The sequence below is a fragment of the Ailuropoda melanoleuca genome, chromosome 12 (assembly GCF_002007445.2).
Source record: "Ailuropoda melanoleuca isolate Jingjing chromosome 12, ASM200744v2, whole genome shotgun sequence".
Classification (NCBI taxonomy): Eukaryota; Metazoa; Chordata; class Mammalia; order Carnivora; family Ursidae; genus Ailuropoda; species Ailuropoda melanoleuca.
Window position 1 is genome coordinate 24,089,312 of NC_048229.1, and position 23,954 is coordinate 24,113,265.

Genomic DNA, 23,954 nt, shown 5'->3' on the forward strand with positions numbered 1-23,954 from the left:
TTTTTAAAAAGATTTTATTTATGTGACACAGAGAGACAAGGCAAGAGAGGGAACACAAACAGGGGGAGTGGGAGAGGGAGAAGCAGGCTTCCCGCTGAGCAGGGAGTCCGATGTGGGGCCCCTGTGATCATGACCTGAGCTGAAGGCAGACACTTAATGACTGAGCCACCCAGGCGCCCCATGGGGCTGGCTTCTGTTTTATCTTACATATTTTTTTTTCTCTCGTGTTGAAGGCTTTCTTCATCTTTCGCGCCTTGGCTCCCATCCATATTGAAGAGGCTATGAAAGAAGATGGGAAGTTCAAATAGGTGGGTGAGACCAGTCTAATGGGATGCTTTGCTAGAGGGTGAAAAGTACAAGAACCAGCTGCTAGGGTGAAGGTCCTCACGATGTCCAAATAGGGCAGCCCTTGTTTTGGAACATAATCCACCAAATTCCCCGGTCCCCCAGACTATTTTTAGTACATAACTTGCTTCCTACTTTATTTTCTGCTTACCCACAGCCAGATACTCTCTGTAAGACAATAAAAATAGGGGAGAAGGGAGAGAAAATTTGGAGTTTCAAAGATCTTTTTCTCCCCCCACCTCTTGGTGTACAGCTCTGCTAGGCAGCTGTGGCCTCTACTGCTCCAGCCCTCTCTTCACATGATCCAGGCTTCAGCCTTTCCACTCTGCCCCTCCAGGTGATGCTTTCACACCTGCTTTCACCTTGCTCAAATCTGCGGTTATGGCCTCTCCCACTTTCTCCACCATTGTTGATTTACATTTCGGCCTTTGTTTTGAACATGCTGCTGAAGGGACCTTCTTAACCAACCATCTGTGTGCATGCTTTTTATATGGTTGTAACATTTTGTGTATATACTACTTTGGGTCCTGTTTTCACTTCACCTGGTAAATATTTTCCATATATGCTATACACCCCGCTCTGATTATAGTCAACCTAACTGAGCAACAAAGTGAAATCAGAGCACAACAGAGTCTTTGATATATTCAGAGTCTACTTTTAATTCTAATAAAAACCAATTTGGGAGACTTTCCATCCTCAGTCCTCCTCCAATTTGTTGTGTTAACTGCTAGTTTACATTGGCAGGCTTCATATTTCATCACTCAATACCAACTTTGTCATGCAGAGTTCTTCTTAGATTGCGTGTCTGGGGCTTCACATCAAGATATCTTCCAGTCCAAAAAAATAAGATAAAAAAAGAGAACATCTTCCAGTCCACTATTTCTAGGAATGTGTTACAAGGTCAATGTCTGATTAAGTCTGGGTGGTTGTTTACACTAAAAAGATTATTTGGTGGGTATAGCTACATACTGAATTTCCTAACTCCTCCTAAGAGCTCTGACAGTTTTAAATCAGTGGTATGTTCACAGCTTCTCATCTAAATGCAGATGTAAACACATTTTAATGTACAAACAAATTACTTGTGCTGCTTTGGGGAACTGTAGGCTCCTGGGTTTTACTGCCAGAGATTCTGATTTAGTCGATCAAGGTAAGCTTGGTAATGTGCAGTTTCAAGAACACTCCAAGCAAATCTGACGCACATGGTCATTAGACCACACTGAGAGTCATACATTGTCACCTGATGTCTAATAAAGGTTTGGCTGTGAGCTTCCCATCTTGATTATTCAGCTTCTCTCCCATGAGTTTTTTCATGTTGAATAAGGGATGTATTATAACTGAAAATCTTCCCACATTCATTACATTCATAGGGTTTTTTCTCTAATATGAATTCTCTGATGCCTAGTAAGTTGATATCGCTGACTAAAGGCCTTTTCACAATGATTACATTCATAGGGTTTCTCGCCAGTGTGTGTTCTCTCGTGTTTTGTAAGTGTCGACCTATCAGTAAAGGCTCTTCCACAGTCAATACATTCATAGGGCTTTTCTCCAGTATGTGTTCTCTCATGTTCAGTAAGGCGTGACCTCTGACGGAAGGCTTTAATACACATGTTACACTGATAGGGCTTCTCTCCAATGTGTGTTCTTTGATGCACAATGAGGGGAGACCTCTGGCTGAAAGCTTTTCCACATTGACTGCACTCATAAGGTTTCTCTCCAGTATGGATTCGCTGATGCACAACAAGCTGTGATCGGTGCCGAAAAGATTTCCCACAGTTGTTACATTCGTATGGTTTCTCTCCAGAATGAATTCTCTCGTGTGAAAGAAGACGAGAGCTCCCAGTAAAGGCTTTCCCACACTGATTACATTCAAAAGGTTTCTCTCCAGTATGAGTTCTCTGATGCTCAATAAGGTGGGAGCTCCCAGTGAAAGCTTTATCACACTGATTGCATTTATATGGCTTCTCTCCAGTGTGAGTTCGCAGATGCCTAAAAAGTTGAGTGCTTCGAATGAAAGACTTTCCACACTGGTTACATTCATAGGGTTTCTCTCCAGTGTGAGTCCTTTTATGTGCAACAAAGTCAGAGCTTTGGCTGAAGGACTTTCCACAATGAGAACATTCATAAGGTTTCTCTCCAGTATGGATTCTTCGATGTACAATAAGGTTAGAGTTCCACTTGAAAGATTTTCCACATTCGTGACATTTATATGGTTTTTCTCCAGTGTGAGTTCGCTGATGCCTAATAAGTTTGGAACTCTGGGTGAAGGATTTCCCACACTGATTACATTCATAGGGCTTTTCTCCAGTGTGGGTTCTCTGATGGATGACGAGGCTATAGCTCTGGCTGAAAGACTTCCCACACTGAGTACATTCATAGGGCTTTTCTCCAGTGTGTGTTCTCAGGTGTATAACAAGCTTAGAGCAACAGCTGAAAGATTTTCCACACTGATTGCATGCATGTGACTTCTTTCCAGGCTGAACGATGTCACAGTGAGCAAAAGATGAGGCTGTGTGGAAGGCATTATGTTCCTCCTGACATCTAAATGGTGCTTCTCTAGGATCATTTATTTCGGTTTGTACAAGGCATTCATCACACTCATCCTGACATTCTCTAAAATGCATCGGGTTGTGTTCATTCAGAGACATGCTATGATGAATGATGTTTCCATAGTCTGTATAGTTATTGTTGTTCTCTGCTGAAAAATGCCTATTATGAAATCGAAGGGAGGTGCCATAGTTGAAGGAGTCACTACTGACAGTATATTCATAAAGCTTTTTATTTCTCATTTCAACATTTCCAAGTTTATTCAAATAAATGCTCTGACAGAAGGCTCTAGCACTTTGGTGATTTTCATAGGGCTTCTGATCAGCCCAGCCTTTCTTGTGATTAATGAAAAATGAATTCTGTTTCAACTTTTTAACCTGTGAGTCAAACGTATGGAAATGTGTTCTTTTGGGTAATGTTGGAGGTAGAAGGCTTACACTCAGGTAACTTCCCCCAAGGTCATGCTCACAATGTTCCCCTTGAGCAGACAGTGTCTGTGAGGTAAGTACCATTTGACTCAAAGAGTCCTCCTGGTGCTTCTTTACCTGGTTCCTCCAATCCTGCCTTTCTCCTAATGACACCAACCAGGGGCCCTTCTCCCATATGCAGTGTTTCATTTCTATATGGTGGAATGCTTCTTCCACAGCAAAATCCTCTTTGGAAGCTGACTCTTTCTTTTCAAATGTATTCTTCCAGTCTGAGAAAAATCCAAAATACCTGATTTACTGAGGATGCATTAGAGGGGGAGGATGGGATGAAGGAGACAACCAAGTGTAAGAGGTGTTTCTGGGTTTGTTTCTAATCCATGGATTGTTATTTCATGCAGAATGTTAATAAAAGGGGGGGGGATGGATCGGCAAATAGGATATGGGTGATAAAGTATAAAAAAAAGCAAAGATAATGAAGAGGTGACCCAGGAGGACTGGTCCCCAAAGAGGGAGAAGAGGAATAAGAATAAGCAGGGGAGGGTAAAGATTAAAGGAGGGATCCACAAAATAGTTGGGCCTAAAGGTATACAGCCCTCAATAACCACAAAAGATACCTACATTCTCATTGCCTGTGAAGCCTGTGAGTATGGTACCTGATTTGGAAAAAGGGTCTTTGCCGATGCATATATTAAGGAACCTGAGATACGGAGAGTATCTGTGTAGGCCCTAAATGTCACCAGAAGTGTCCTTGTAAGGGGGAGGTAGAGATTTGATACACAGAGGTGATGGGAACACGGAACAAAGAGATTTGAAGATGCTGGCCTTAAAGACTGAAGTGATGTGGGCACAAACCAAGGAATGCTGCAGCCACCGGAAGCTGGAAGAGACAAGGAACAGATTTCCTCCTGGAGCCTTCCAAGGGAGCATGACTCTACACCCTGGTTTCAGCCCAATGGTACTGATGTCAGGTTTCTGGCCTCCAGAACTGTGGGAGAATCAATTCATGTTGTTTTAAGCCACTCAACTGGTAATCTGTTACAGTAGCCACAGGAAATTAATACAAGAGCCTAACTGGTAGCTCAACCTCGATTACTGACCCAGAATCTTAGTCTATCTTCTGATTCTGGATCTTGAAACAGGATCCCAAACACCAACATTGACTTAATACTCTTAACACACCATTTCTACTATCTCTTCAGGCTACCCACAGAAGAAAAGCTCTTCAACCACTCTGTAACCAATGCCACAGACTTCCTGGAAAGCACTGTAGTCCTTGAAGCAGTAGTTGGCCGGGCTGGGCTGCAACTGGGCTTCAGTAACTAGCAACTTGTAAAGCTCATTTTCCTTGATGTCAAGCCAGGAATAAAAATCCTTAGCTTACAAGATTTACTTGAATGCACAAATGAACCGATACGGGAATTGCACATGGAGCCTGGCTGGCAGTGCACTGGCAGCACGTGGTTCCATTGATATGAGCACCCTTGTTATTGTCCTAACAGGGATTCCTCCCTTTGTTGAAATATTGGGCCTTTAATGAGTGGTACAGGTTCTCAGCTCAGGACCTTGGCTGGGTCCTCCAAGATTCCCCCTTTACTTGTCACTCTCCCCATTTCAGTCATGTAGCCACCCACGTCTGGTACTATCAAGGCCTCTGAGCAAGTCCCCATGCTTCACTCTCCATGTCTGCTAAGGAGACAAGGATCCTCCATTTGGCAAAATATTAATTACGCTCTGCGGCCCTCCTCTGACTTCCAGGAGGACATTTCCCTCTTGGACAAAGTCCTTATCTAAGTCCAGTGCCCTCCACGCCCAACACTGTTCTCCTTCCCAAGACTCTGTGCTGTGTTCCTTTTTGGTGTTGCCTTGGAATCCCTGATGATGAGAACTTTTTCAAATGAAACAATGGCCTAATGAAAGGGAGTGAAAGGGTATTTGGAGACAGGAAGAAGGAAAGAAGTCTTTGGGTGGCTAAGATGTGTCCAAGTTGTGCCTGGTCATTGGAAACTGGGCAAAGGAAGTCAGACATTTTACACAGTGTCTCCATCAAGATCGCAAAATGAGGAAAATAGACTGTGTGGGTCAGCTAGAAAGTAGTATCTATGACAGATGAGAAGAAAGATGCCACCCATAAACTGAATTCAGAATGGCATCATTTGAAGGGCCAAGGACAAGTAAAAGTAGGTGACACTTCAGAGGGAAAAATAACAGGCTATAGGTGAGAGTTACAGGGTAAGAAAGAGCAGAAACATGTAAGATAAACCCAACACCTCTGCCAAGGGAATGTCAGAAGGTAGTGTGAAGGTCGAAGGTGGTGTGAAGGACACACAGTGGCTGCTTTCAGTTAAGAAAGGCCACATACTGCATGATTCCAACTACAGGACATTCTGGAAAAGGTAAAACTAGAAAGAGTAAAATAACCAGTGGTTTCCAGGAGTTAGGATGGAGGGAGGGAAAAAAAGGTGGAGCACAGAGGATATTTAGGGCAGTGGAACTACTTTACATGACACTATAATGATGGAGACACGGCATTATACATTTACCCAAACCCGCAGAATGTACACCACCAAGAGTGAACCTAATGTAAACTACTGATCTCTACCGGTAATGTGTGAATACAGCTTCACCCATTGTAACAAATGTACCACAGAATATAAGATATTAATAATGGAGGAAACTGTGTTTGTGGTGGGGAAGGGTGGTAGATGGGAGCTCTGTACTTTCTGTTCAACTTCTGGTAAACATAAAACTGCTCTAATAAAGTCTATTAATTAAAACAACAACAAAAAAATCAGAAGCAGTCTAATTAGTTGTGGTGATGAACATGTTCTAAAACTGATTACAGTGATCGATGCACATGCTGTGAATATACTAAAATCCTTTGCATGCTTTAAATGAGTGAATCGTATGGCATGTGAATTTTATCTCAATATGGCTATTAAAGAAAAAAAAAAAAAGAGTTCCAATCAGGCTGAGACACTGGGGCATATAAGGAGGTGGGCCTATGGGATGAGAAGAGGTGGGAAAACAAGTCCAGGAACTGAGTTAGTAGGAATCCTGGAAGGAATAGGTCATTGCCATTTCCTAGGATGCACAAGTTCTCACCACACCTCTGGATCATCTAGAAGTTGTAGGAATGTCCAACATGGAGGAGGGATGGACACCCAACTACAGGGAAAGACCAGGTGTGATAGAGATCTGAGGAGCTGCTGCCCTGGGTGGAAGTCAGGGTAAGGGACTCAAGGAAAAGAGGGGGCACAAGGACCCAGGAATATATGAAGCAGCTGAGGGATGAAGATCAAAGGGAAGATGGGAACTGAAAGGAACCCACACATGAGAAATGTTGGGACAACAGTGACATGTGTTTTTCATGGGGACAGAGGGATAGGCCTATGTGGATGAGAATGTGGTTGCCTTGGATGTGAGGAAGCAGCAGAGAACACCCAAGGAAGCTCTCTGCTCCTCCTCCCCTCCTTGGACCCAAGGTCCTGTGGAGAGCAATCTTGCCATGTTAACTCACCAGGTCTCTGGCCTACTCTCACCTTGGGGAGGTCCCTGTTCTGCCCTCCACGGGTCTTGTCCTTGCTCCAGCCAGCTGATCACATCCGGTTTGGAAAGCAGAAGTCCTGGTCAATGGTGGAAAAACACAGGACTTTGTGCTCTGCTTGGAGAGGAGGAGAACTGCGTCCTCTGGCCCAGCCCTCAGTCCCTGGGGTCAGATGTGGATGGATGAGGAGGGCCCTGCACATCCCAAGGAAAATCCCAGCAAAATGCTTGGCTCCTTACAGGCAGAATAAGTGGCAATATCCAGGACCTGTATCTCAAGTCCATTTCTGGAATGCTCTGGTCCAGCCCGGGCATACCCTTAAGAAGAGCCAGAGCTTTGAGTCCCTGAAACAGAAACTGCTGTGATGGGCAGAGCTTGGCTTACCCAGAGAGACCAGGTGGCTCCAGGTCTCCAGAGTCACGTTGCGGTACAGTCTCCTCTGGGCCAGATTCAGCTGTCCCCACTCCTCCTGCGTGAAGGTCACAGCCACGTCCTTGAAGCTCATAGATGGCTGAAACATCACCTATGTTACCATGGGGCTCTGCTTCCCCAGTGTGGATGTTGGGTCAGGGGGATGGGGCGGCACTGGGAAGGAGAGGATGCAGGCTCAAGATGACATCTATGAGCCCTCATGGGGTTCCCACCTTTGGGATCAGATACAGACCCAGGCCTGTGGTGTTTTCACTTCTGATTTTCTGTAGCAGGAAACAACAGGAACCCCACTCAGAGATCTGCACCCCCTAGCTTCTCCACAAAATGACAGATTTGAAGCCAAAGAGCATGTTCTAAATCAAGGATCAGCAAACTTTGGCCCACAGGACTAATCAGGGCTATGGTATATTTTTAGAAGGTTAATGCCATGAGCTGAATTGTTTTCCCCCAAACTCACTCACACGTTGAGGGCCTATCCCCCAAAGTGACTATATTTGGAGACAGGGCCTTTATAGAAGTAATAAAGGCTAATGCGAGTCATAAGGGCAGGGCTCTCATGTGTGAGACTGGTGTCTGTATAAGCAGAAGAGGTGACACCAGGGGTCTCACTCCCTACCATGTAAGGACCCAGAGAAGGTGCCATCTGCAGGTCAGGAAGAGAGTCCCCACTAGAAAGCAACATTGCTGGCACCTTGATCTTGGACTTCCAGTTTCCAGAACTGAGAGAAAATAAATGTCTGTTATTTAATACCACCCAGTGGAATATTGTTATGGCAGCACAAACAGACTAATATAGGTAAGAATGGATTTTTACATTTTTAAAGGACTATGTGAAAAAAGAATGAGACAAAAGACTATGTGTGGCCCACAGAGCCTAAAATAGTTCTCACCTGGGCCACTACAGAAAGTGCTGGGTCAAGCCTGCTCTCAAAGAAGGCTGACAGGCCAACAGCCAGGTGTCCTGGCCTTGGGGGGCCTGGCCTGAGTTGGCATCTCAGTTTCATGACTTACTTGATGGACACATCCCTGAACTCCTCTAGCATGAGCTGCCCTCCCTCATGAAGACAGCCTCCCACATCAGGGAGTCTCACAGGACATGAGGGGAAATAACACTCTGGCACCCAGGAAGCACAAAGACAATTTGCTGGGACATTCAGTGAGGTCAGGGACCACCCCTCACCCCACTGTGTGCTGCACGGTGAGCCATCTAAGGGCAACTATGGCACTTTAAGGGGATACTCTTGGCTGCCCTCCTGAGTAGTCTCAGTGATGGTCAAGGGCCCCGCGTGGCTGAATGGGGTATGGAGGCTTAGTTCTGCCCATTCTCAAGAGCCTGTTGTGCAGCCATCACAAACAGAGTCTGAGCCAGAGACCTGTCCCAGGGAACCAGGTGTGGTAGACTTCTGTTCGGTCTGGTCCCAGGAGCTCCTGGCTCATCCATACAGGGCAGGTGCTTTATCTACAGAGAGCCTTTGGCTTTCACATGAAGGCACAAGGGCAGCATTACAGTGCTCTCATGTGCTGGCCTGAGGAGGTGGGTGCTATTCCTGGACCCATTTTTACAGCTGAGGAGACTGAGGCAAAGACAGAAAAGGTTCCTAACTCACCTGGCATGGGACTGCATGAGAATGTGGTTCCATTTCCTCCTCATACCTGAAGAGGCTGTCCTGAAGAGGGCAGAGGTCCTCAGGACACAGGTCTGGTGAAGCAGGGAACAATAAGAAATTCAGCCCCACCTCAGTAAGCCCAGGCAACTGAGCCCACTCCCAACCCCAGACAAAGGAGAGGGCTGCCAGTACCATTTGAGGAACATTCCCTTAGGGTATGAGGAGTTGGGAGACAGGCTCTGACCAAGTACCTTAAAAAGTCCAAGGCTCTGAGGTCAGCTGTGGCAGCCAAGCCAGCTTTCCAGATGTGGAATGGGCCAGCCTGACCAGATCTGAGCCTAGGGATGGACCTGGCCTATTCCAGGCTCAAAGAAAATGCCTAGTCACAGGTGGGTATATCTGAACTGTGTGCCCACAGATACACAGCCATCCCTCAACACCCAAATAAAGGACTGGCCATTTTTTCCTGTCCTTTCAAGAGACCAAGTCGGGGGAGGTAGAAGCAGAGTGTTAAGTGTACAATTTCAAAATATCCCAATAAAACATCAGGTGGTCTTCCAAGAAAACTGTGCAATTTTTAAATACCAGTGAAACATGAGCTGGCTTCAAAAAAAAATTGCACAATTTTAAAGTATCACAGTAAAACACCAGCAGGTTTCCAAAAATAGGGTCTGGGGGGATGGGAACAAGGAGGATGAAAATCCTAAGCTGTCCTAAGGAGGACAGCTAAGGGCACTCTGTTGGGGGCTGCTGTCCCAGGTACGCACTCCCCCAAGCCACTCTGAACATGCAGGATGCTGCCCCACTGTGTATGCGGGCGGGGGGCACACCATCATCCACTACTTTACTGGACATTGTCATTGCTCCCCATACTCTACTTATCTAAGAGCTTGGCTGCAGTCATGTGACTGTCTCACTGAGACAGCCAGGCAAAAGTCCTGCCAGATCTTGCCTTAAACCCTTCCCCATATTTGCCTCCCACTCACCCACTTGTATCAAAAGCATAGCTCTACCTGTGTGCACACACACACCATCTATCCAGTCACTGCTCATTCGGGATGACCCAACAGTCCAGAAATGTATGCTGCATTTGTGTGTTTGTTCACATGGAGCCACTGTTCATTCTGCCAGATTCTGGCATCTTTCATTTGTATGGTGCCATCCAGGTCACAAAGAGCCTTGGACCCTCACCCCCTTGAAACAGAACAACTATCATCTGCGCTGGAGGCCCAGAGAAACCCAGACCTCTCATTCGTCGCTTCCAGAAGGCAGACACTTGCTGTTCTCCCAGGACTAAATACTGGCATTTTTCTTATTCTACTTTCTCTATAAAACCCATCTTCCTGGAGGATCAAGAATCAAGTCATATATCAGGGAAAGTGTGCTCTCTCCATGCCTCACATTTTTGGCAGTTCTCACCTTTGCCTTGAAATGTTTGAGTCAGTTCCTCAACCAATGTCATCTCCTCTTGGGGCTTCTCCAGGTACTGGGGTTTCTCTTAGGTCCTGAGCTCCCCAGAGAGGGTGTTGGGGGCCACTCCTGGCCAGAGCCAGTAGGAGCATGGTGCCTACAGATGGGCCAGGACCTCAACACTTAACAGCTGCTAAAACCAGAAAAGCCCCAGAGGCAGCTTCCCACTGTGCTCTCTCTGAGAACACTACTGCTTCCAACACATCTGGGGTCTGAGAACTCCTTTCCCAAACTTAATTCTGTAGACATTCTTTTCTGGCCATCACCTTCATGGTGGGTCCCAATCTCTTTCTCACACAAACCTAATATCCTTCAGGTAAAATGAGCACTCAAGTCCTCTGAGAATCATTATAAAAAGGAGAGAGTGCTGGGGTACCTGAGTGGCTCAGTTGGTTAAGTGTCCTACTCTTTTTTTTTTTTAAAGATTTATTTTATTTTATTTATTTGACAGAGAGAGATACAGCCAGCGAGAGAGGGAACACAAGCAGGGGGAGTGGGAGAGGAAGAAGCAGGCTCATAGCAGAGGAGCCTGATGTGGGGCTCAATCCCACAACGCCGGGATCACGCCCTGAGCCGAAGGCAGACACCCAACGACTGCGCTACCCAGGCGCCCCTAAGTGTCCTACTCTTAATTTCAGTTCAGGTCATGATCTCAGGGTCGTGAGATTGAGCCCTGCATCAAGCCTGTGTGTTGGGCTCTGTGCTGGATGTGGAGGCTGCTTAAGGCTCTTTCTCTCCCTCTCCCTCTGCCACTACCCTTCCCCCAACCCTGCATGCACTAAAAATAAATAAAATTTTAAATAGGTAGAGAGAGAGAGAGATAGGAGAGACTACTGAGTAGCCAGTTCACTACTGAAGCAGAAGACAATAGCTTCAAAATGCAGGGTTGTCTCTGACCTTGGCACTCAGGCCAGTACAGATAAGGCAGCAATAACCATGCAAGAAATGGAATGCCAGGGGTGCCTGGGTGGCTCAGTCGTTAAGCATCTGCCTTCAGCCCAGGGGGTGATCCCGGCATTCTGGGATCGAGCCCCACATCAGGCTCCTCTGCTGGGAGCCTGCTTCTTCCTCTCCCACTCCCCCTGCTTCTGTTCTCTCTCTTGCTGGCTGTCTCTATCTCTGTCAAATAAATAAATAAAATCTTTAAAAAAAAAAAGAAAACTCATCATCAAAAAGAACGAGTTTTAAGTATAAAGATGTTGATAAAAGATAGTAAAGGGGCGCCTGGGTGGCACAGTGGTTATGCGTCTGCCTTCAGCTCAGGGCGTGATCCCGGAGTTGTGGGATCGAGCCCCACATTGGGCTCCTCCACTATGAGCCTGCTTCTTCCTCTCCCACTCCCCCTGCTGTGTTCCCTCTCTCACTGGCTGTCTCTATCTCTGTCAAATAAATAAATAAAATCTTTAAAAAAAAAAAAGATGGTAAAAAAAGTATGTGGCCTAAACTTTAGTGCAATATCACTAAGAGAAAGATATTTTTTAGGGATAAAAGTTAGGCTGTAGAAGATAAAATAATCTTGACTATTCATTTGCCCAACAGACACTATAGCAAAAATATAAAGCAAAAACTTGGTAATGAGAAACACCACATGGGAAACACCAACCTACATTTTACAATTTGACTGATCGAGAAGACAAATTAGAATACAAAATAAAATTTTTATAAATTTAAATTGTTTAAAACAGTGTCAAGCTGAACTGTATATACAATTATTTGTTTACACACTTGTGTGCTAGACTGAACTGTTCGGTTTACCCAGGGAAAATTAACAGCATTCTCCTCATTTTGTGGATAAGGCAACTAAGACAGAAAGAGCTTGAATAAAACTTAGTCAAGGCCTCATGGCTGAGGACTAGGAAGTCAGGAGCTCTATAGCCCACAGCCTTGAGCACACGGCCGTCCTGGTTCTCTGCCTCTCCCTCTGGTACACCCCTGCCCAGTCCACTGCCCTTACCCTCTTTCTTAGCATCCTCCATCAAGGACCCACCTCTCAGCCTTTCTTACTCAGAAGCTCTGCATGATCTGCCTCAGGCTACTGGCCATCCTGTCTGCCTGCCCTTGATGGTTTTTGAGTCTTAGGTGGTATGAGACTGTCTCTATTGCCCCCACAGCTACCAATCCATGTTCTCACTCACCCATCCCACCCCTTCACTATTACCTGATCTGTGCAGAAAAAGCTGCCTCTTAACTCACTCCAGTGACCCTAGACTCCACCACCTTCCTGGCACACAGATTCCTCTAAGCCCACACCCTCCCAAATGGCTCCCTTCAATTTCTCAGGAGAGAGATTTTCCTTCTGATCAAGTAAACTCTTGCATCCCAGTGTCCCCCCCCTTCCAGTTACTTCCATGCTCCTGTTCCTCACAGCTAGGCCCTCAGAGCAGCCAACACTCCAGTCTCTCCCTCTTCACCCTGTCCATCATCTCTCTGCCATCTCACTCCTAAATATACACACTACAAATGTACACCACACCCAAGAAGCTCACCAAGATTCTACATCTATCTATCTTGTTCTGAGACTCCTGCCCATCCCTGGGCAGTCTCCTACTGCCTGTGACCATTTCCACCCTCCCATCCTCCTTGTCTGGAGGCATCTGAGGGCAAGGGCTGGGAATGCTACTCTTAAGTCAAATTGCCTGCTTTCAAAGTCCCAGCTCCACCACTTGCCTCTGAAGTTCCTAGTTTTGTTTTTGTTTTTTTTTAAAGATTTTATTTATTTATTTGACAGAGAGAGACAGCCAGCGAGAGAGGGAACACAAGCTGGGGGAGTGGGAGAGGAAGAAGCAGGCTCCTAGCGGAGAAGCCTGATGTGGGGCTCGGTCCCAGAACTATGGGATCACTCCCTGAGCCAAAGGCAGACGATTAACGACTGCACCACCCAGGCGCCCCTGTAGTTCCTAGTTCTTAAACAGACCTCCTTAACCTCCCTAGGCCTCAGTTTCTTCTTCTGTAGACATCTGGGAGAATAGCAGGCCTTGTGTCATGGTGCTGCTCTGAGGATTAAATGAGTTGCATTTCTAGAGCTTAATGTCACACTGACACACAGGACACAGTAGATTTGGTCACATCAATTATACTTGAACATAAAATTCCCCTTCTATTCCTCATGCTGGACCTGAGGGGGGCTGGTGTGGCAGGGTCCCTCTGTCTGCAGGGCTGGGGCGGAGGCTGCTTTCTCCTTCCTTTTCCAGTTTGCTCTTTCCCTGCCCGTGGGGTGGGGTTTCAAGTGCTGCCCCAGGCTTCATGTTCAGCCTAGACCTCCCTGTCACTGCCATTTCCTCCTCTATTTCCAGCCCTACATCCCATAGACTCCTCAACTCAACAGATCTGAGTGACCAAGAGTTCTCTCTGTGACCTCCATCCTGGTTCCTCACTAGAAATGGAAGCTCAGAGTCCTCCTCAGCTATTCCTACTCCCTTTGCATTCTCTCTTGCACTCAGTTATTTCTACAGCCAGATGCTTCTACTCTGAGGCTTTTTGAAATCCAACTCTTAAGCCCTCACGCAAAGGACAGTTTTATGTCCCGGCTCTTTACACCTCCAGACCCCTCTAACTTAGCCCCTAACATGGGGTATCAACAAACACACCCAATACAGGCACCCCAATACCGTAGACCCAGAGTTTGCTGGACTGTCTCTAATTCTTTGTTCACCTGGAAAACATGCACTTTGTCTTCAAACTGAGTTCAAGATCACGTACCAGTGGAAGAAAACGTATCCAAGTTCTGAGGCTGCTGGGGTAAAGAAATCCTCACTTGCCAGGACTGCCGCTACCACCTCCTGCACAGAGCGCCTGCGCGGTAGGTGGCGTTAACGAACAGAGAGAGGGAAAAAGACGCGTCTGGGTGGGCAAGCCCCAGATTCCCTCCCATACGCCGGCCTGAAACCCTCAACAGCTGGCCTTCTTTGCAGCAGGAGAGCTTCTGTTCCAGAGTAGGAGAACCTCAGACAAGATCACACCCAGCTGCACTCTGCTGCAGGAGGGGCCCTGGCTGCGCCAGCTTCCTCCCGGTTTCTGCAGCCAGAGGGACTCGAATCTTACAGGCCCCAGTTCCGCCGCGCAAAAGGAACCCCTGAGAGTCTCGCTTCCTCCCCCCGGCACCGCCCAGGTCACAGAGGTCCCGCCTGGCCCCGCCCACAGCTGAGGGTCCGCGTCGGTGCGGATTTCAGGCTCACCTGAACGCGCGGAGTAATGCCGGCGCTTCCGGTGGAGGGCGGAAGTGCGCGCGCTTGGCGCAACCAACTTCAAGTCCCAGAAGGCAGCGCGGCGGCGTCTGTTGCTTACCGGACTCCGTCGGGGCCGGAGTTGTTTGGTCCCCGGCCGGGGGCCTGAGACTCGAAGGCTACCTTTTCCCTTTTACAGCGGCTCGTGTTATGGTTTAGACAGTTGTTTTCCTTGGGCTGCGTCCCGTGGCGTGCCTCTCCCCGTAGCCCGGGCTCACGGACGCGACTCATTCTCCTCAGCCGGCGACTGAGGCCGCGACGCCAGAATGGCGGACGTCTGTGACCAGCGTCGAGGCCTGGGTTCGTGTCCGAACTGCGCTCGGCCGCACCCTTTCCTCGTCGGTTTCTCAGTCGCCTCGACCTTCTGTGGAAGTGAACGAAGACACCTTGAAGGGGGCTCGGAACGGTTGTCGACCCTGAACCTGCTCAAGCGAGGCCGTCCGCCACCGTCCTGTGCATTCTGCGGAGGCTCAAAGGCAGGCAGGGGAGTGGCCTCGGTGCGCCTTGGATGGTCTTTGTCCAGTGTGGAAGCCGGAGACCGGCTAACTATAAGCGGGCCTTCTAGGTTTAGGATTGCTTAGGGGAGCATAGTTGGCTTTCCCCGGTTGGCCCTAAGTGGGACAGGGGCAAGAAATAGGGAAGCTGGCAGTTAGTGATCACGTCCTGTTTGGGCCCGTTCTATTACATATGGTCAGTCCACTGTTACGTGTGCTGTCTCACTGCGTCGTTCTGGGGTCAGTTTGAGACCCTCCGTCTGCTGACCTACCCCGGCTCTCAAACGAGGGAGACCACAGTTACCTTCCCAGGCCGGCCTACTGGCGGGAGCGACTCTGGCTCTGCCCGAGCCTCGTAAGCGCCTGAAATGTTTCCTTGTGTCTGAGGTGCTCCTGTGACCAGCCTTCCTTGCCTGGACTCTTCCTGGGGCTGACCCAACAGCCGTCATCTTCTTACTTGAGTACTTGATGCTTGTTGACAGGACCCTGCAATATGTGGATTCTTCCAGGAAGTCTTTAATCTAGCTTCCAAAGGGAGAATTCTGATGGAGTGGGCTCGTGCCTCTTATTGTGTTGCTGAATTAGGCAAGGGGAAATGACACATCTGCTAGGGGCTTCTGGGGGGAAGTTCTCTCAAAAATGGACGTAAGACACTAGTATGTCCCCTTTCATTGTCTCTGGGCAGTGTTATCTGTGTATAATGTGTAGAGCAGTACTGCCATGCCAGCACCTTCAGGAAGCCAGCCCAAGCGGCAAACAAAGTCGACATGCTGAGAATGGCAGAGGAGAAAGATGGAAAGAACCAGAGTCTGTAATGAGATCCTCCTTGAGTCACTGAATAACTGATATTGCCTATGTCCACCTTGGGACTTTTCCTTATGATATCATAAATGACCTTGTTTTTATTTGGAAAATTTCAAACATACAAGAATAAGGCGAAGAGTGTGATGAAAACCCATGCTTCCCTCCATGCATTTATCCAACTTCATTTACCGTCATCGTTCGGTTTTTTATACTTAATCTTATCCCCACTTTCTCCCAGCCCACCACTGGGTTATTTTGAAGTAAGTGCCATATTGTTTCACTCATAAATACCTAAGATTGTATCTATAAAAGAGATTTTTTTAAAAAAAAGATTTTACTTATTCATTTGAGAGAGCACAATCGGGGAGAGGAAGAGGCAGAGGAGAAGCAGACTCCCCACTGAGCTGGGAGCCCAATGTGGGGCTCCATCCCAGGACCTAGAGATCATGACCTGAGCTTAATTAAGGCAGTTGCTTAACCACCTGAGCTACCCAAGACCCCGGGAATGACTTGGTAGAATAGGAAAATCCATAGAGAAAGTAAATTCATGGTTGCCTAGGGCTGGGGAAGTTTGAGTGAAAACGTGAGTAGTCACTCGGATATCAGTTTCTTTTGGCGGTGATGAAAATGTTCTAAAGTTGATTGTAATGATGGTAAAACAGTATATTAAAAACCATTGAATTGTACAGCTTAAGTGGGTGTATGTGAATTATGTCTCACTAAGGCTACTTAAAAATCCGTACATAAAGGGACACCTGGGTGGCTCAACCGGTTCAAGTGTCTGCCTTCTGTTCAGGTCATGATCCCAGGGCCCTGGGATGGAGCCCCATGTTGAGGTTCCTGAGTTTGGTTCCCAGCTCAGCAGGGAGTCTGCTTCTCCGTCTGCCCCCCTCTCATGCTCTCCCTTGCTATCTCTCAGATGAATAAATAAAAATCTTTAAAAAAAATCACTACATAAGGGTGCCAACATCTATTAGGGAAAAAAAAAGATACAGTGGGGGAGAAGACTTTTAAATATATAACTACAGTCTTTATTTTTTTTTAAAGATTTTATTTATTTATTCGACAGAGATAGAGACAGCCAGCGAGAGAAGGAACACAAGCAGGGGGAATGGGAGAGGAAGAAGCAGGCTTATAGCAGAAGAGCCTGATGTGGTGCTCGATCCCAGAACGCCGGGATCACGCCCTGAGCCGAAGGCAGACGCTTAACTGCTGTGCCACCCAGGCGCCCCATAACTACAGTCTTTAACACACCTTAAAATATTAGCAATAATTTCTTAGTACCAGGTATCCAGTGTTTACCCCACATGTGTCCATTTTTTTTACATTTTATTTATTTAAATTAGGATCTAAACAAGTTTCACACTTTGCATTTGGTTAATGTGTGCTTAAGTCTTGGAATTTATGAGTTCCCCGACATGTGCTTTTTCCTTTTGTTTCTGTTTGTTGAAACCGGGTGAATTTTTCCCATAGGATTTACTACCTTGTGGATTTTGGTGATGGTATCCTTATGATGTCATTTCTCATTCCCTTGCTTTTGTGGTAAACTGATAGTTGGATCTAGAGGCTTAATTAGATTCAAGTTTGTATATTTGACAATCCTTCATAAGTGGTGCATGTGTGTTCTTTTGCATCATATCAGAAAGTGTATAGAGGCACCTGGGCGGCTTATTCGTTTAAGCATCTACCCTCCAGCTCAGGTCATGATTTCGGGGGTCCTGGGATCCAGCCCCGTGTCAGGCTCCCTACTAACAGGGAGCCTGCTTCCCCCTCTCCTCCTTGCTCGTGCTCTCTCTCTCAAATGAATAAATAATTCTTCCATAAGGAAAAACTTTCCCTTCCTAATTTTTTTGGTTACTCTGAGGAGGTAGAGTTTGTTCAGGAAAAACAGGATAGATGCTTCATTCTTTGCCTTTGCTTTGGGAAAACAGATGTGCTAGCAATCTCCAAAGGTAGCCAGTGAGTATGTTTTATATACATGGATTTTTAACGTATTCTATGTGTTCTAATCTGTTGCAGTGAATAATCTGATGCTCTGGTTGTCCAAATGGTGGCCACGAGCAGCTCTCTGAAGCTGCCTTCTGTGTCCTTTTGACATGATCTGAGTAGGTTTTGATAACTACTTTGCTTTCCAGTCAGAGAAGATGTTCCAAGGCTCATTCTGTAAATTTCCTGCCCCTGCCCTAGAATTAGCTACTTCTCTGAGGAACCCTGGTTCTTTTTAGTGGGAAATGTGTTTTAGAGATCTGGGCACTAGGAGTACCATTACTGGTAGGGTAGTTATTGTTATAAACCTCTTCAGTGGACAAAGTTGGAATATATATTTTTAAGAGAAAACACATTTTGGATTAATCTTGATAATTCTAATTTAAATTTAGGATTACAGGGCTTTAATTTTTTATTGCTGAAATCTTGGTTCTGAATTACGTCAGTAATTACATCTGTCCCTCTTCCCTCCCCCAACTTATGCGCTAGCTCACTCTCTCTCATATAAATAAATAAAATCTTTTAAAAAATAAAATGAGGGGCGCCTGGGTGGCACAGTGGTTAAGCGTCTGCCTTCGGCTCAGGGCGTGATCTGGTGTTATGGGATCGAGCCCCACATCAGGCTCCTCTGCTATGAGCCTGCTTCTTCCTCTCCCACTCCCCCTGCTTGTGTTCCCTTTCTCACTAGCTGTCTCTATCTCTGTCAAATAAATAAATAAAATCTTTAAAAAAATAAAAAATAAAATGAATTTTAGGGGCGCCTGGGTGGCACAGTGGTTAAGCGTCTGCCTTCGGCTCAGGGCGTGATCTGGTGTTATGGGATCGAGCCCCACGTCAGGCTCCTCCGCTATGAGCCTGCTTCTTCCTCTCCCACTCCCCCTGCTTGTGTTCCCTCTCTCGCTGGCTGTCTCTATCTCTGTCAAATAAATAAATAAAATCTTAAAAAAAATAAAATGAATTTTAAAAACCTAATTTATATTAATGCAGATCACTTTTATGGCTCCAAAGTAAAAACTACAAAAATCAACATATACTCAGAGAAGCCTAGCCTCTGTGCCTCCTCTTCCCTCTATTCCTGCTCTTCTCCACTGGTAACCATTTATATAAGTTCTGGATCATCCTTCCATTTTATTTTTTCCCCTTCCCTTCCCCCCACTCCTTCCATTAAAAAAAAAATATATATATGTATATACGCAGATATATATATATGTGTATATATATATGTGTGTGTGTGTGTGTGTATATACGCAGATAACATTCTGCTTGTTTAGCCCACCCCCTTCCTTAGGTAAAGGTTCTATACCACACATGGTCCTGTGATGTACTTTGTTGTTCCCACCTAACCAATTGGCTGGGGATACTAGTGTCTGACAGTTGCCCTGGGCACTGACTGTCAGGATGGCAGTTCCTTCCATCAGCCCTCTATTGATGACATATAAACTGTGTCCATCTTTTTGCTATTAAAAATAGTGCTGCATGGGGCGACTACTTGGTTCAGTTGATTAAGCCAGACTTAGTTTTGGCTCAGGTCATGATCTCAGGACCATGAGATCGAGCCCTACATTGGGCTCTGTGCTCAGCGAGGAGTCTGCTTGAGATTCTCTCTGCCTCCTTCTGCCCACCTACCCCCAGCTCTTTCTCTTAAAATGCAATAAATAGATCTTAAAAAAAAATACTGCTGCTATTTTTGGATATGGATACTCCTGTGCCTGGGTCATTTTGTGTTTCTGCCAGTGTATATTTGGAATAGGAGTGGGATTGGTTGGTCAAAGGTAAATGTGTATGTACTTTTGCCCAATTTCTCTCCTTTGGAATTGTGCCTTTTTGCATCCCATGAACAATGTATGGAAGGGCATACAGTCTCATCAGCTGGATGTGGCATCAAACTTTTGACTCTTTGCAAATCTGATAGGTAAGAAACAGTATTTCAGTGTAGTTCTAGTTGGCATATCTTTATGAGTAAGAATTTCTCCAATTATGAGCATCTTTTAATGTGTTGAAGAGTCATTTTATTTCTTGTTCTTGTCATATTTTGCCCATTTTTCTGTAGGGTTGCTAGTCTTTTACTCTAGCTTTAGAAGTGCTTGATTGGCAATATTTTAAATGGTTTAAATTACAATTTGCAGTTTTTCAGTTTATAATCATTTTTAATGTTGCTTATAGTGTTGTGGAGTTTTTTTCCATGTAAAAGTTTACCAAATTTATCATTGTTTTCCTTTATTGCTTCTGGATTTTGATTCATGGATAGGAAATATTCTCCAGTTACGGGGGAATTCACCCATGTATCTTCTAGTACTTATGTAGTACTAGATGACTAGTATAGTGCTTCATCCTAGTGTATGGTGTGAGGAATGACTTCCATTTTATCTTTTGCCATATGGCTCCATAGTTATACTAGCTAAATAGTTTACATTTTCCTCACTGTTTTGAGGTGTTCCTTTAATCATGCACTAAATTCCCACATGCATTTCAGTATTTCTGGATTTTCTGTTGAGTTGATCTGTCTATTCATGTGCCAATATTGCAATTTTAAAATTATAGATGCTTGATAATATGTTTTACTATTTAATGGAGGTCACCCTCTCTAATTGTCTTTCTTTTTCAGGGTGATTCTGTCTCTTCTCACTTTTTTATTATTTAGCTCTTAAAAATTGGTGGAGGGTTGAAAGAGGAGCTAATAATAATAGTAATAACAATAGTAATAGATTAAGGACCTACTATCAGCCCTATAAAGCACATGTGTTTATTAACTCAGTACTTTTCTCAGCATTCCTATAGATAGACACTATCTTAACTTCCCTGTGGAACAGCTAGAAAAACTGAGGTACAGGAGAGGTTAAGTAACTAGCTTGAGGTGGCACAGCTGGTTAAGTGGAAAAGCTGAGATTAGAACTGAGACCATCTCACTCCAGAGCCTGGGTTTTTCCAAACCCTATCTGTCAGTTTCAGATCAGACTGACTTGGAAATCCTGGATTCCTTCAACTCCTGATTTGGTCTCAGCCATGTCTCCTCTTTTCCTGGAACCTCAATTTCCTCATTGCTGCCAGGAGGAGCCCTTAACTGGAGCCCTCAAAGTCAGGGTGTTCAGGTTGAGTGTTGGTGCCACTGTCAGGAACCACTCCGCCTCACACACAGGAGGGGAGATTATAGGCAGAAGCAGCCCAGATCATCCTCCACCGCCCCCCCCGCCCCGAGACTGGATGGAACGCTGCTGATTAGCTCTCCTTTGACCCAGCTGTGTCTCCTAGGTTTGGATGTGTTCCCAGCTCCAAGTACAAAACATCACCCTGCCTGAGATTAATTGTCCCATTGGACATCCCCTCACACAACTTCATGGGGCACCACTCCCTTAGAGGGCATTGTTCACTCACCTTTTTTTTCCCGTTCTGTGAGTTTTTAGCTTCTTAAACCTGCTTTTCTTTCTCTGGGTGTTGTGAATGGAGTTCCTGCTGTTGCTTCTTCTCAATGCAGGTAGAAAAACCCCAGTGAGATGAGAGGAGGGATATCCCCTTTGCCACTAAAGCTGCAGAGAGGCTACTCTAGGGTAAGAAGACTTGTCAGCCAGCTGGACTTCAGATGTTGTTATGCCCTCTTTGAGAATATGTTAACCTCTAAGTACAGTTTCCAGTTCTGATTATCATAATTACCATTATGCCCTTGATGATACATTTCTGTTAACATCTTTGTTTCCTGTGAGAAGGTTGAACTTTACCCCACCCTGTATTCCTGGAAAACGGCAGCAGTGGAAGAAATCTCCCCAGCCTTATGTTCCTGGAAAAGTCTTAACTGCAAAAAACCACTATTCCCACTTGAATTAGATAAGACCACAGGTAACACCCTTGTTTATCTAGGATAAGGCCAGACACTTTCTCATTCTTTGTCTCATACAAAATTAGCTGAACTCTTTGCTCCTGTTGATCAATTGGAACAAAATATTTGTGACCTTGGGGTGCCTGTCTGGATCAGTCCATAGAGTGTGCAACTCTTTATCTTGGGGTTGTGAGTTCAAGCCCCGTGTTGGATGTAAAAAAGTTAAAAAGTATTTATTTGTGACCTTGATATGGCCAAACTTAGTTATTCTCCCCTTCCCACAGGACCCTAAACTCTGAGGTACCATCAGCTTGGGCCAGCATCAGAATGCAAAATAGCCCTTCAACACCCCTCAGGAAAATCAGCTGACAAAAAAAGGAGAACGGGAGGGAGAAGGAGGAGGAGGAGAAGAAAGAGAGGGAGAAGAGAAGAAGATGTTTCTTGATCAGCTGTCCAATGCCTGTCCTTTTTTTCTAGCAACTCTATAAAAGCAAAACCTTTTTCTGCCTGACTTTGAGAGGCAGATCTTGTGGTCAGAGCTTCCTCTTTATTACAGTAGTTTTTTCCAGCAAGGTCTCTTAAGTCTAGATTTTTTTCATTTGACATCTGCAAGGTCTTGGGAGAGTTTTCACTGGTAAGCTCAAAAAGACAGTTAATTGCTATATCTTCTTCCCAGCTCTCCCACCCCCCTCCAGCACTGTGCCTGTGGTGGGATTACAGGTTTCTTCTAGATTTCATATTTAAACAGAGTTTGAGAATCTGTGTCTCATTTAAGTTAATATCTAAGATGTGCCTGAGAGTGCAGGTGCAGAATGAATCTGGCAGAGGACTTTTTGTTGCTGAGGATTTAATTTCAGCTAGTAACAGGATCCTATTGGCTTAGCGTAGGGGAGAATCCTCTGGTGCTTTCTGGACCTACTAACCAATGCCACATGGGACAGTAAATGCCTCCTCACATCTTCCAGTTTAATCAGTTTGGTTATCCTTGGTAGCAAATGACATAAACTGATGGTGGCTGATTTGAGGCAGAAAAGGCCCTGTTGTAAAGATTTCAGGCAAGGAAAAGCTGGAGGGGTAGGCATGGAAAGGGGCTGGAATCAAGGGAAGTGGCAGCAGAGACCTTCTAGCCAGGATGCCTTCCTTGGCCCTGCTGCCCCAGACATACCTCCAGGTGGAATAAGGTATCTCTGGAACTTTCTGTGGTAGGCAGAATGATGTCCTCCACTCCCCTCCCCACTAAGATATACATATCATAACTCCTGAAATTTGTAAATATGTTACCTTATATGGATGGCAAAAGGGACTCGGCAGATATGATCAAGCTAAGTATTTTGAGATGGAGAGATTGTCTTGGGTTATTCTGGTGGGCTCAAGGCAATCATGGGCTCCTTACAAATGAAAGGAGAGGCAGGGGAATGAGAGAAAAACAGATGTGACAAAAAAAGCTGAGATTGGACTGATAAAATTATTGATGGGAACTACAAGTTGGGGGATGCAGGCAGGCTCCAGAAGCTGGAAAGGCAAAAAATGATTCTCTCTTAGAGCCTCCAGAAGGAATGCAATCCTGCTGACTGCTTCATCTTAGCACAGTGAAACCCATTTTAGACTTCTGACCTCCAGAACTGTATGAGGACAGATTTGTATTGTTTTAACCCACAAAGTTTGTGGTAAATTTGTAAATATAATTTACAAATAATTTTTAAAATATGCAACAGTTTGTAAACAATATGAGATTTCTGGGCATAGGTCCCAGCATGAGTATTTTTCAAGCACTCCAAGTGATTTCAATGTGCAGTCAGGGTTGAGCACCTCTGCAGAAATCTAAGAGAGCTGGTGAATTAATGCTGGCAGAACTCTGCATTCTTCCAAATACTAAATGCATACACTAAATATTTTGATACCCACAATACTTTGTGAAGTAGTTTTTATTTCCTTCATTCTAAATGCAAAGAGATTGAATCCAGAGAGACCAAGTTCAAAATCAACCAATTAGGATGGGTTGCTGATAGGATTTGAACTCAGGCCTTTTTGTATTGCCACGCTAAGTCTTAACTCCATCATGCTGCTGCTGTTGTTGCTCCTGTCAAATTGAGAGACTTCATTTTTTTAGAGCAGTTTATTACTGCTTGAGGAGTGGACCATGGCCCTGTCTCAGGTAGATAAAGTAATGAAGATAATGGCAATTGTATTCAACTAAAAAAAAAAAAAAAGTCCTGTTGGGCGCCTGGGTGGCTCAGTTGGTTAAGCGGCTGCATTTGGCTCAGGT

The 23,954-nt window shown here is 45.4% G+C and overlaps 1 protein-coding gene across 1 annotated transcript; it reads right to left on the reverse strand.

Moving 5' to 3' along the window:
• Positions 1 to 319: 319 nt before the first annotated feature.
• ZNF544 (zinc finger protein 544) lies at positions 320 to 14,539 on the reverse strand. Its single transcript, XM_034639360.1, is given in 6 exon segments — positions 320 to 1,711; positions 1,713 to 3,586; positions 6,857 to 6,940; positions 7,246 to 7,372; positions 8,901 to 8,992; positions 14,070 to 14,539. Coding segments are annotated over 5 exon segments (2,205 nt in total). The 5' UTR covers positions 8,934 to 8,992; positions 14,070 to 14,539; the 3' UTR covers positions 320 to 1,624.
• Positions 14,540 to 23,954: the final 9,415 nt, after the last annotated feature.